Raw genomic sequence first — 14,237 nt, 5'->3', positions numbered from 1 at the left:
TACAAGCAGAACTTGTTTTTATCAGTTAACATCTCCATTTCTGCCCTTATGTAGGAGGCAGTGTTACTGATGAAGCTGACCTCTGAATCTGTCTCATTTATCTGCACACCTCTTTATGACAGGCATTCGATAATTCACTCCTCCTCTTTCTGCATGAACAGATGGAAGATGACAGCTCAAGAGGGAAGGTACCTGAAAGATAGCGTCACATTCCCAATGCATTGCAGCACTCCCTGAGCGGGATTCTCTGATCCCAGGGCTAAGTGTTGACGCCGTTGTAAACGGCGGAGCATTTTACGACAACGTCAACAGGCCCCTAGGATCAGCGATCCTGCACCGCACAGAGGGCCAGCACAGCAATGGAGAGCCTCACGCTGCTCCAGCTGCCAATAAGGGCATCAGGATGGGCGCCGTGGGTCCGCGCATGCGCGCTACGGCTGGCGTGAGTTCACGCATGCGCATGGGTCGCCTTCTCCGCGCCGACCCTGACGCAACATGGCGGAGAGTTACAGGGGCCCAGCGCAGAGGAAAATAGGCCCCCACCTGGATAAGCCCGCCCACCGGTCGCAAGGCCCCGATAGCGGTCCAGTCCACCGTGGATGCCCCTCCCCCCCGGGTTCAGATCCCCCCTCCCTCCCACCAGGCCGCCTCTGCAACATGAACAGCGAGGGCCCGCTGGGTAGGACCATACGAGAACGGCGCCGATGGGACTCGGCCTAACTCGGCGGGCACTCGGCCCATTGTGCGCGGAGAATCGGCGGGGGCGCATAGAGCAGCCGCCCGACCGGCGTCGCGCCGGAGCCAATGCAGCAGATTCTTCGGTCACTGAAGGATCAGCGGACCACTGTCGGACCGGCTTCGCGGGAATTGAGCCCCCCCCCCCGGCGATTCTCCGACCCAGCACAGGGTTGGAGAATCCTGCCCCCTATGTATTACATTGGAGAGCACAGCCTTGATTTATGAAGTCCTAAACTGAAACTTGAACCCACAATCTCTGACGAAGAATGAGAACTCTACCGACTGAGGCAGGTGCCAAAACTAAAGTAGTTCACAACACATGGAGCAAATGTTAAGCGAGTGTCATGCAAGCAAATAAGCAACCAATTATCATAGAAGCTTCTGTAAGCAGTCAGTGAAGGGGACGCAGTGGCGTAGTGGTATTGTCGCTGGACTAATAATCCAGAGACCCAGAATCCTGCTCTGGGGACCCGGTTTCGAATCCTGCCATGGCAGATGGTGAAATCTGAACTGAATAGAAATCTGGATTTAAAAGTCTAAAGGTGACGATGAAACCGTTGCCGATTATCGTAAATACCCATGTAGTTCGCTAATGTCCTTAAGGGAAGGAATCTGTCATCCTTACGGTTACATTACCTTTGATGGTAATATGTTGTGTTCTTTGTCTTTTGTTCCAGAATGGTCCGTTGAGTGGATGACAAAGAATCCACCAATCATTAGATTGAAATAAAATTAATTTATTGTATAATGATTAATTAAATGACGTTCGCACATGCTAATCAGCTATAGTTAATAATAAAGTAACATTGAATCTGTCTAGCAGTAATCAATAATCTAGTAGTCACTAATAATATCCTCATGTTAACTCTTTCTAATCTAATCCACATGCTGTTCTCAGGCTTTCTCCTTTGCTAACTACCCAGCATTCCCTGAGGTCTGATTTATATTCTAAGAAATGGTGGTGCGATCCTGCACCACACAGGGGGCCAGCATGGCACTGGAGAGCCTCACGCTGCTCCAGCTGCCTCTAGTGTTTGAATTACACCAGAGATGTAATAATGAACTCTTCACCAGTTTGCCGAAATACACATCATTACACTTACCTGGTCTGGCCTACATGTGACTCCAGACCTACACTAATGTGGTTGACTCTTAAATGCCCTCAGGGATGGGCAATAAATGTTGGCCCAGCCAGCGATGCCCACATCCCTTGAACAAACAAAAAAGATTGACAGAGCAGATATTCTTTTTGGTGGTGATGATTGAGGGAAAGATATTCGACACATCTGTAAAAAAATTCTCCCACTGATCTCCTTCAACTAGAGCCCCAAATATTATCTGCCCAAACATTAGGTTGACGGGGCATTATTTTAAACAGTGGCCTGTATTTTACAGTCGTAACTAAGACAAACTGGGCAGCGTTTGCTGTCCTTACACTTTGGAACTGACGGCAACGTCAGGCATCTGCGCATGCACAATTAAATGTGGATACCTAGACGTTGGCAATCCCTGATTCTGCACTCTTCCATAGGGTGCAGCTTGAATTCCTTCCAGATCAAAGTCTGTTAGAAATCACACAATTAACTTGAAGTTCCAATTTTTACATCATCACAAAACAGTTTAAAAACCCTTGCAGAGTCGGTGCCTCGGTGAATGAGGGATTCAGTATAGAAAGTCACAATTGCTGCTGAACAACTTATATGGCACTGAAAAATTAATTTAATGTTTGTGCATTGCCAAATTTCTCAATTCCGTGATCACAATGTCACAGATGTCCTAAAATTATTAAATGATTTATTAAACTTTTTTAAATGTTTCAGTTTCAACCTGGTGTGCATGCCCCAATCTTGATTTTGCTTTTGTACAATTAGAAAAAACGTGAATGAAAACCTGCTATGCTTCCCGCTTGGTATCGGAGGGAATTCCTCAATATGGTTGGCACCTTAGTCTGCTTGATGACGTCACTGTTTCTGGATACCCGAGATCCCCCATGTAGCCAGAATTAAATTAACGTCGGAAAAGATGAAATCCACACCACAGAGATCAATAGATCTCTTCGAGATCAGTTGTGACTTCCATCATTTGCACTTGATCAGTAAACCTCAGCCATGATAAACACAAAAGGGTATGATACTTCTGGCAATATGACACTCTCTCAGTGGGACACTGATCTGTTAACCGAGATTTCATACTCAAGTTTCTCATCCATTTGGACCCACAACCTTCGGACTTAAAAAGTAAGAGTACAGGCAACAGAACCAAGTGTCAATTCGATGATTCACCCCTTGTTTCCACAATTACACTTTTGTTGAATTTTGCTGCTTCCCTCATCACCAGGGCTGAAAGAGGGACTTGGGACCCTGGGAGGCCGATTGCTGATGGTGGCCAATCAGAGACCTGGCAGCTCAGCAGTGCCATGACCCTAGTGCAACCAATGGTAAGGCTTCAACACCAGGGTTAAAGAGTGGCCCACCCGGAGAACAGGAGAGTTAGGGTTGCAGGAAGAAGAGGCCTGGCAGCTAGGTTCCGACGATTGGAGGGGTTCAGGGATAGTATGGAGGACAGGCAGTGTGTCCACCACAAAGGTATCCATCGTTGGGCGCAGCCCCTCGGTCGGGCCAGGGAGAACCCATCCAATAGAAACACCCCATGCCCCTGAAGCCACTGAGCGGCTGTCAGGTTTTATTCAGCAGTCCTCCAAGTCATCAAGCTCCAAGCCATCAGGTTTTTCACCAAGGCAATATGGCATGATGGCAGGGGCTGGTTTAGCACAGGGCTAAATAGCTGGCTTTTAAAGCAGACCAAGGCAGGCCAGCAGCGCGGGTTCAATTCCTGTAGTAGCCCCCCCCTCAAACAGGCGCTGTAATGTGGCGACTAGAGGCCTTTCACAGTAACTTCATTTGAAGCCTACTTGTGACAATAAGTGATTTTCAGTTCATATTGCCAGGCTCCATCACCACCTACCCTCCCCTCCCCTCCCCGCCACATGCTATTTTGCCAGCTCTCCCACAACAATGGGCCAGGAAATTTTATCCCTTTGATTTTAAATCATTGATTGTTATGAGTTGTTCCATGATACAGGGTAGATGCTCACAGCCACATACCAAGCTCAGTTTAAGAGTCGATAATATATTTTTTTTAATAAGTGGGAGCATTTACTATTATTAAATAGAATCTTTGCTCAGTGTATCAAGAATCTAAGCTTGTCTGATAGACCAGATATCCACATCTTTAAAAAAAAAAGTGAATTCCACAGCCTACATGGACTATAAGATGCCCACAACAAAATAGAGAGAGATGGTTTCACTTCATGAGGGCAAAGATTGATCTCTTGAGTTACAAAATTATTTTTTGTGTTAACACTCAGTCAAAACCTTAAAGATTTTGCTTTTAATTTAAACTGCCATCTCCCTCCCATCAAATTAAGGCTGAAATTAACATTTATTAAGACAACATTAATGAGGAAAAAAAGTAAATAAACCCAACTACACGTTTGCTTGATGTAGTTACTGCTTTCATGTTGTACTTGTGATAAAAATACATTCCAAAACCTTCCTCTGCTTATCTCAACAAGGATATCGAGGCCTTTATTCTTGTTAGCAACTAAAACTGCCTGATGAGGACTAAAATCAAATGGTTCTACAGTGTTATCCTTTCCACCCAATGTTATGTTATTTAACAAAAGAGGAAGCACATAGGCAACACGGCAGCTCAATGGTTAGCGCAGTTGCTTCACAGCTCCAAAGTCCCAGGTTCGATTCTCGGCTGGGTCACTGTCTGTGCGGAATCTGCACGTCCTCCCCGTGACTGCCTGGGTTTCCTCCGGGTGCTCCGGTTCCTGCCACAGTCCAAAGAAAGGTTAGGTGGATGGGCCATGCTAAATTGCCCATAGTGTCCAAAAAAGGTTAGGTGGGATTATTGGGTTACGGGAATAGGGTGGAGGCGTGGACTTAAAAACGATGCTCTTTCCAAGGGCCTGTGCAGACTCAATGGGTTGAATGGCTTCCTTCTGCACTGTAAATGTTATGATTCTACTCTACGATTAGCAATATCGAGTGGGCTCAAAAAGATGGCTAAAGTAAGCTCCAAAAATTGGAAATAAGTAAATAAGCATCAAATTGGGTAATCCCACGCTTGAATTCACAGATGCCGAAAGCTATAGGACTCAAGAGCTTAAATAAGCAAAATAACTGATGAAGCTGGAATCTGCAACATGAACAGAGGACGCTGGAAAGAGTCAGCCAGTACCTATCAGGAGAGAAACAGAATTAACATTTTGAGTCCAAAGACTCTTTATCAGAACTCATGCAGTTTACCTGTTTCTTCATCACAGAGATGCTCACACGGCTCCAGTGTCCTTTGCCCACAAAGATCTCTTGTCCATGGAGATGTGGAGTTGATTTGGTAAAACAGCGATAACTTGGCTGGGTTTAACCAGTCGGAAACATCCAGAAAACTTCCCTCGCTGACAACAAAGCTGCTCCCTGGACAACACAGAATGGCAGAATGTTAAAGACGTCTACTCAATGCGTTTTGACACTGTTGTTCCTTTTAATGAAAGCACCAATTCGTGACCTGTCGAAAACAGTGTTTGATGGACAGTGATGTCAAGAATAATGAACACTTAGGATCCAAATGGACGGGAACCTTTCAATCATGAGGTGTTCAGATGTCATTGAAAACCATGGGAATAACGTTGATGCAGATTATGGGTGTCACCTGAACTGCTCGAAGGATTTGCCACTTCTAACTCATTGGCAAGTATTAATTTAACATAATGCAGACTGTGCACTCAAACTGCAGAGGTAACGGCTTGTGTTACTGGTAACTCCTGCTGGGTGACTTAAGGCTGAAAGCAGTAAAATGGTCCATTTGTGCGGAGTAGTTCAGTGGACTCCATTTGCTGTTCATTATGCTCAGAGTTACGAAGAACGATTTTCTCTTCACAAAATAGATAAAACAAATGATACAAAAAATGATTGTTGATGAGACAACCGATGAACACTCAATTTATGCAACATCTCCCTGTCTGCTATATCTACAAAGACCTAAATCAATTTCCTTTCAAAGAATTAGCATCTCTACTAAAATAACATGCGACTTCAAACAAACCTGTCAGACTTTCATTCACCATTATTACCAAAAGTTATTTCAACAGAATAAAGCTTGCATGAGTTCATTTTACTTATGTTCGGGAACATGTGGGTTCAAATAATTACCACACAATGCGTGATGATGCAGACTGAGGATATTTGGGCTGGCCAATAGCTGCTAGATTATCGGATTATGGAAAACAAACTCAGTACATACAATGTGCTGTACAAACTAATTAGGAATTATGTCAAAAATAGGAGTATTATTGATACCACTTTATCGTATTGTAAGGGTTTACTGTGGATTATTATTGAGCTAAGAAACAAAATTCAAATGCACTGTTTTCCAATACATGCGCTGCACTAATTCGGTGCAACGTTAATAATAAGTAGAATAATGATAGAGACTATTTCCTGCTGTCACCTAATGTCAGTTTGCCAGAAGCTAAGAGCTTCTGCAAGAATACTAGGGATTAGTGCACAGACATTGATTGAAAATTCTGTTAGTTAAACGGAGGCTGTTCACATATCAGGATAATGTTGGTTCTCCTTTGTAAAGAACACACCAACACATATAGCTACCCTTCCATAAAGAGGAGAAATAAGCAGAAGCATGTTCTTCTGCAGATCAATAGCCTTGCCTGAGAAAGGCAAATTACAATAAGAATAAAAGGACTTACAGACTGTGCTTTTATTTTTCCCCGCAGGTAATGACTACCCTTTTTCAAGCCACACATTAAGTCAGTGCACAAATCATTGAGGACTAAAGTGTTCGCTTCTGTGACATTTGGGGTCTACACTGAAATATCTAAATGCTGTTTTCTGTCATAAAGATTTAAATTTATTTCAATGCTGGATGGTAATCTGCATCGTTATATATTCAACATTGACTTCTCCAGTTAGTATGTCAGCCGAGCTTAGTTAGTTTTGGAGCCTCATTCAATCAACTGCATTATCACAATGAAGGGAATGTTATCTTGCTTTTGTTTCTTTCGAAGTCAAGCCTCTCCAACTATTTTCAAGTTGAAAATGAAATGAAATGAAAATCACTTATTGTCACGAGTAGGCTTCAATTAAGTTACTGTGAAAAGCCCCTAGTCGCCACATTCCGGCGCCTGTCCGGGGAGGCTGATACGGGAATCGAACCGTGCTGCTGGCCTGCTTGGTCTGTTTAAAAGCCAGCGATTTAGCCCAGTGAGCTAAATCAGCCCCTGGGTCAATTCACAATAAACACGGCTGTTGGTCCCATGAGATCCCAGGCAATCTTGCATCCCTACTGCAGCGGGAGTGGAGAGTGGGATCTCGGCATCAAAAATTCCGACTTCAGTGTAGGACCAGATGCCGGGCCCCACTCTCCGTGGGGTATTCCTTGCATAGTACTATGTCTCTGCCAGGCGGGGTGGTCAGCCCAGGATGCCAGACAGGGGGTTCAGTCAGTTCTGGGGGCTTCCCTTGGGAAAAGGGCTTAAGAAGGGGCAGGGCCATAAGCCTCATGGGCTGAGGGAGAGCGTGAGAGAGAGAGAATGGAATAGTAGCAGAAACCTGAGATTGGTGAGTCACAGCATTGAGAAGCCAAGGCCAAGAATTGGGCAGATCGAGGCCACTGACCATGGCCAGAGAGCCATCGTGGCAGGAGAGCAGGCAAACAGCTGCTGGAGACCTAGGTGGACCACCTACAGACACCCAGAGTTTGAGAGATAGGTAAAAGGGTCCACGTGAACGCAGAAAATTTACAACAGGAGCTCCACCAATCAAACTCTGCTATCTGGCTGATTGAAGGTCAGGAGTTACGCTCCAGACAGGTTCAGGGCCATCAGGACTTAGCTTTACAATGGCCCTGTGACTTAGAATGCTGCAGTGCCGCTTCTGGCCACTGCAGCACAGTGCCTGGTCTGGTTGGAGAGCTGTCAGCCCTCATGGTTGGGACTTCCTTCCAGGAGCTGACAGTGGTCTCCCCCACTGCCAATTCAATGCTCAAGTTAGCATTAAATGGCAATGGGGTTCCAAGAGTTGGCAATTGTGCGATCCTGCGGATTGAGTTGGCTCGTGAAGGCTCATCCAATTGTGGGCATTTTCTTAGGTGCCCGGGAATGAGTGGAAAAGTTTTGAATACTTTTTCACAGACAAAAATACTTAATTTACAAAAAGAAAAATATCTGAATCAATGAAAAAAATCCAATGCTGCAGTATGATTTTTTATGAAGTGATTCTTAGTGATTTTAATTATATAGTTCGAGGTTATTCACCAGTGGCGGTCTTTAAAATATTTGTAGTGATAAAATTATTTTCAGCTACATTAATAAACCTGTATCAGGTTATCACTCAACATTACAAGGAAACCTTTTAGTGGGAAAAATTAAAAACACCTTCTGTTCTATTAAGCTGCCTCACTGCATTGGTTCAAGAAAAAAAAGATGTAAATTAATTGATGAAAATCTTGAAACGTTAGCCGAACCAGGAACATTTTGAAAGGCAGCTTCCAATTCAGAAACTCAAACCAGCAATCTTTAGATGGATTTAATGCATGCTTTAACAGTCAATGAAAGTGACCAACCACTGACACAGACAAGATGGGCCGAAAGGGCTTTTCTGTGCTGTAGACCTCTATGATGAGGAGTTGAATATGCCATCTGTTGGTTCAATTACCACTGTGCCTAATCAGGAAAAACTGGGACCTGACTTTCCGGCCATTTGTGTTAAGTTTAGCAATGATGATCAAATGTCAAATGCATTTGAATTTTATCCACGAGAGCTTTTCTAACTTGGATCGGCTGATGGGAATAAAACTTTCCATTATAACAAAGAATACGAAGGACTATTGGAAATCAATTGGTTTCCACAATAATTCTCCTGCAACCAAATGTCTCCATTACGGCAATTGGTTAGGAATATGACCTTGCCAAGAACATAGGCACTCGTCTCGATTTGGCTCAATCTGTTACTTTCTATCTCAGATATTGATCCTGTATTTTGAGAACCATGTAACCCATTCAGTGATCTTCAGTATAAGGAGGATCCATCCTATTTTACAATCTGAGGAAGCTTCTGGCTATTGATCAGTTCAGAAACCATTATATGACCCGATGAGAATCATTTCACCAATTTAAAAGTGTACATGCCCTCCCCCAGAAAATGCTGAGGTCGATCTGTGGATAATGGATCATGATCCATTATACATCTTACCATTTTCAGCCAACCGTCATCCCCAGTCTCCACCCTCCAGCAACCCCTAACCTTTGCACCGTCTCTTCTCGTGATTGGATATGTTCCCTCTAAAAATCCATTTGAGGGGCATGTTCATGGTCTAATTTTTTATTTTGTTTTGTGCAGGCAATTGCAAGGATTATGGAAGTGGCAATTCCAATGGAGACTCACGCATATAGAAATGTACCTGACCCGAATTGATTCTTGAGAATAAAATCGGTATTTGTGCGAATGTGAACACTTGCAAATTTCCATACGCCGAAATTTAAAAAAAAAAATTTCATGATCTGAATCATAGCTTTTGCTTGTATTTAAATGATATTATTATTCCTTTGCTCTGGAATTAGACTTTATCCATCAGGCATTTTGCAAATTTCTATGGTTTGTGCAGCTTGGCCTACCGGATGCACCAATTTGCTGGTCCCACCAACCCCCGGATTTCAGTATCTCCCTGACCCCCTCCTACCAGACTGCAGCACCGCCAAGTCTTCCCACACACGCCCTTTTCTCCCACCCCTAGAATGCCCCGGGAGCAGTTTTTTTCCATGCAGGGGTTGGGGACAATGCAGCTATCCAGCGGTTGTGAGACCCCAGCATGAGGGATGCCAGCAGCAGAAGCTGGTGGTGGAAACAAGTGGAGCGTTGAGATTTAGGAGTCAAACCGTGTTGGAAACAGGCCTACCATCAAGATCGGGAGAGGCAGTGGTGCTTACCACTGTACCAGAAGAAACAGTTTAATTTATGGAGCCCCTTAAAAGGACCTCGAAGAGCCACAGTTCCTGGAAATTTCCAATGGTAATTCCTGGGGCTGGGGCCAGTTTTGTGGATAGGATTGGTGATTTTTATAAAACCAGCATAAAAGATTGCAAAATCTCAAGTTGTGTGGAACATCATCGGTGCTCAAAATTGGGCAATCCCTCACAGAGACTACCTTGATTTGTGTAAACTGAGCTGGGAAGCCCGTCAGAACTGAACCGAGACACCCGATGACCAAGTCTGACCAAAACTAACTTTCACAAACACATTCCAGATTAGCATAAACCTCAGAATGTGTTCTTATATTCTTTGCTTTGCTTTCCCCACTGCACCAAATATTTTTTTTTTAAAAATTATTTATAAATTTAGATTAGCCAATTATTTTTTCCAATTAAGGGGCAATTTAGTGTGGCCAATCAACCTACTCTGCACATTTTTGGGTTGTGGGGGCGAAACCCACGCAGACACGGGGAGAACGTGCAAACTCCACACGGACAGTGACCCAGAGCCGGGATCGAACCTGGGACCTCAGCGCCGTGAGGCGGTTTGTGCTAACGACTAGGCCACCGTGCTGCCCTTACTGCACCAAATATAAAGAAAAATTATTTGGATAGGAATAAAATTATCCAATGTTCAAAACCAACATGGTGTATACCACAGCTGGTATGCAAGGGCTTCCAACGGCTGCATTGCAGAACCAATTCACATCAATCAAACGAAAGCCAAGAAATTACAATCAGCTTTGAAGCCTTTTCGTCTTCTGTAAACACCCACAAGGGAACAACTCACCATCTGCAATGAAGTGCTCAGGGACATGTAGGGTCACCTTCACCATCAGAGGGCATGTCAAGTGGCCTCCATATACCACAGTTAGGACACAGCTGCTCACAGTGATTAAAGTGAGGGCCGTTCTATTCAAAGGGCTCCGGGGAGAACCTAGGAAACAAAACAGTTATTTTCAAAAGACACATCCTTTATCACACATCAGTGATATTATGGTCTGTACAGGACTCAGCAGTCAGCTCCGTTGTCACAATTCTCAATTTATTTTTCTCCCTCATTCAGTTTGAATTACAAATATTGCATTAAAGGTCACCCAAATCAAAACTACTGTAACTGCAGTACTCATGGGTGGGATTCTCCCAGCCCGGGACCAGGCCGGAGAATCCCCACAACCGGGCCATGGCGCCCCGACGCCGGCACGCGATTCTCCGCGGAGCGGGCCACTGTACACGGCCGGACCGCCGATTCTAGGCGCAGGATGGGCCGAGCAGCCGCTGTAAATAGGCAGAGTCCCGCCGGCGCCGTCTGCACCTGGTCGCAGTCGGTAGGAACGCCGCGTGCAGGGTCGGGGGGATGGGGGGGGGTGGCTTCGACCCCGGGGGGGGGGCTCTGATGGGCCGGCCTCTTGCTCCCTGGACCTATTTTCTTCCGCGCCGGCCCCTGAACTCCCGCGCCATGTTGCGTCGGGGCTGGCGCGTTGAGGGAGGTCACCGCAAATTGGCGGGTTGGCGCCGGACCACTGTGCATGCGCGAACTCTGTGGCGCACGGTTCGCGCCGGGATGGGAGGCAGGAGCGGCATGAACTGCTCCAGCCCCGTGCTGGCTGGGTCAGAATCGGTACTGCCAGCGGCCCGTTCACGCCGTCGTGAAGCACGATGCCGTTTCCGACGGTGTGGACACTTTTCCGCCGAATGGGAGAATCCCGCCCCATAACTCTCACCACATGGAGGTAAATCTGAACTTGATTTTGTTTTAATATTTCCAATTAAGGGGCAATTGTAGTGTGGCCAATTCACCTACCCTGCACATCTTTGGGTTGTGAGTCGTGGAAGGGAGGGGTGGGGAAGACCCACGCGGACATGGGGAGAATGTGCAAACTCCACATGGACAGTGACATGGGGCTGGGATCGAATCCGGGTCCTCAGCACCATGAGGCAGCAGTGCTAACCACGGCACCACCGTGCCACCCGTAAACTGGACATAATCTGCAATCTCACAGTGGATACTTAAATATAAGTTGCTTAAGTATATTAGTTTAATATTGGGTCTGAAATTCCGCAGAGTGACAATCGGATTGCCACACTGCTCTTAGCTACTTGCCTGTTTTTCCTCGCCTGACCTTCCAACTCAGGCTATGTTGGGTTGCGAAGGCCCCAGAACTAGAGGAAAGGAAGCCACGACCATTTTCTACATTGCTATCAGCTGTATAGCTGGTAAAGCCTAATGGCCCAGCCATTTGCAGAAGCCAGAGAGAAGCAAAGTTTTTCAGATAACTGTGGAGATTCAGGGTGTGGCAGGGGGTAAAGTCAGATGGTTGGGGTGACTGGTCAGTGGAGATAGCCAAAAGTTAGAATTTTCTAACATTTCCTGCGTAACAATTTTGGCAAGACGGTCAGAGCCATCTGAAGTATGCGATTCATACAATAATAATCTTTATTGAAATGAAATGAAAAAATGAAATGAAAAAATGAAATGAAAATTGCTTATTGTCACGAGTAGACTTCAATGAAGTTACTGTGAAAAGCCCCTAGTCGCCACATTCCGGCGCCTGTCCGGGAAGGCTGGTACGGGAATCGAACCTTGCTGCTGGCCTGCTTGGTCTGCTTTAAAAGCCAGCGATTTAGCCGAGTGAGCTAAACCAGCCTCTAACTATTGGGTCACAAGAAGGACTACATTATCACTGCAATGAAATTACTGTGAAAATTCCCTCGTCGCCACACTCCGGCACCTCCATACACTGAGGGAGAATTCAGAATGTCCAATTAACCTAACAGTGCATCTTTCGAGACTTGTGGGAGGAAACCGGAGCACCCGGAGGAAACCCACACAGACACGGGGAGAACATGCAGACTCCGCACAGACAGTTACCCAAGCTGGGAATCGAACCTGGGACCCTGGTGCTGTCAAGAAACAGTGCTGACCACAGCTGTACTTCGGATGGACCCCAGTGCAGGGCAATTGCCCAACGGCAGTTTGAACTTTTTGGGTAATTACTGTGCAATCCTTACTTGGGACCTCCAAAGCATCCTTATAGTATCGCCCAATTATGGCACACTGGAGCCAAAAGCTTGCAGCCGCGTTTCTGAACAAAAATGTTCAATGGGTGAAATATTCCAAAAGTCAATGAAAAAAATAATTGATACTTAAGGGAGTTTTCCTATCCAGTTGGAATACTTCAAAATTGTTCAATATCACTCATTAAAAAGTCAAACACGATACAATTTCCAGACTGATCAGGATCTAAGGATTTAAACACAAACTGTAACATGAAGGGGTTTCATTGCAAGCACAGAAGTGGACTTTTTCCATTGCCAACACTTAAATCAATGAACTTTCAAGTCAAGGGCTTGCTTTTAACTTAAAATAAAAGTAATCTCAGATGTAAGGATCAAGCGAACGTTGTACACCGTGCTTGTACTAAATGTACATATATTGACCATTCAGTTTACAGAAGAGACTGCTTTTAAACTTAATTAATCATGTAACTTGAAAAAAAATGAGGTGAAAACAATTCAAATTAATCAACCTTGTTACCTACATCTCGTGTTTTGGAGCAGAAGAGATTGAGGAAACTTTATTTGCAGTGTACAAGATTATGACAGGCGTAGATAAAAGTGACAAGGAAGAACATTTCCCATAACCTGCTGTGACAAGGACTAGTGGACACAGATTTAAGATTTTGGTCGAGATTCAGGGCGGAATGGGAGGAAGAACATTTTTTATGGAGCGAGAGGGAATAATCTGGAACTCGCTGCCCATTTGAGTGGTGGAGGCCGAAACAATCAACAATTTCAAAAATAAACTGGATGGACACTGGAAACCTGGATGGACACTGGAAAGGAAATAAACTTGGAGGATTATGGGAATCGAGCCGGCGGGTTGGGACTGACTGCATTGCTCCAAGGGAAGCTGGCATGGACTCAATGGTCGGAACGATCTCCTTCGGAGCTATAAGTGACCCTGTAATCAAAAGCTAAAGAAGAAACCCCAATCTAAATCAGTTTAAGCAACAAAATCTCAGCGTTTAGACTCATTGCCTTGTGGAATTGATAGTGATTGAGTTCAGTAATTTCTGGCTCAATTAAAGCATTCAGAAGCAAATTGGATCAATTTCTGATTGATCAGAGAGCAGTGGGGTATAACTTGGCTGCAGGAAGAGAATGAAAAATCTTTCATATTGGTTTCTGAAATACAACTTGGAAGAATACTTATCATTCATTGTGGCTTAAGAAATACTGATACAAGTCACTCTTATACAGAAACAGTTCCATATGTTGGAATCAGAGACAGATTGCAGTTCATAAGTATCATTCTTACTATTTCTGCAGTATTGACATCACCTTGGATAGTGAAAATGGTCTTGCTTTGCTTCTGCACTTGAGTTAAAGTCATAGAGTTTGATAGCACAGCAAGAAGCCCTTCGGCCCATCGTGTCTTCACCAG

At 44.8% G+C, this 14,237-nt stretch overlaps 1 protein-coding gene across 11 annotated transcripts in view; it reads right to left on the bottom strand.

Annotated features, from left to right (window-relative positions):
- The window catches only part of LOC119955607 (astrotactin-2-like), a 1,814,189-nt gene that overhangs the window by 959,789 nt on the left and 840,163 nt on the right, over nucleotides 1–14,237 (bottom strand). For all 11 annotated transcript variants that reach the window (XM_038781996.1, XM_038781994.1, XM_038781999.1 and 8 more), the window contains 2 exons: nucleotides 10,581–10,727; nucleotides 5,055–5,222 (listed from right to left, as the gene is read on the bottom strand). In XM_038781996.1, the coding sequence (XP_038637924.1) occupies nucleotides 5,055–5,222; nucleotides 10,581–10,727 (315 nt within the window). The remainder of the gene's footprint in view (nucleotides 1–5,054; nucleotides 5,223–10,580; nucleotides 10,728–14,237) is intronic.

The sequence above is a fragment of the Scyliorhinus canicula genome, chromosome 21, assembly GCF_902713615.1.
Source record: "Scyliorhinus canicula chromosome 21, sScyCan1.1, whole genome shotgun sequence".
In the NCBI taxonomy this organism is placed as follows: domain Eukaryota; kingdom Metazoa; phylum Chordata; class Chondrichthyes; order Carcharhiniformes; family Scyliorhinidae; genus Scyliorhinus; species Scyliorhinus canicula.
The sequence above is the reverse complement of the archived record's forward strand: the minus strand, read 5'-3'. Positions and strand labels throughout refer to the sequence as shown.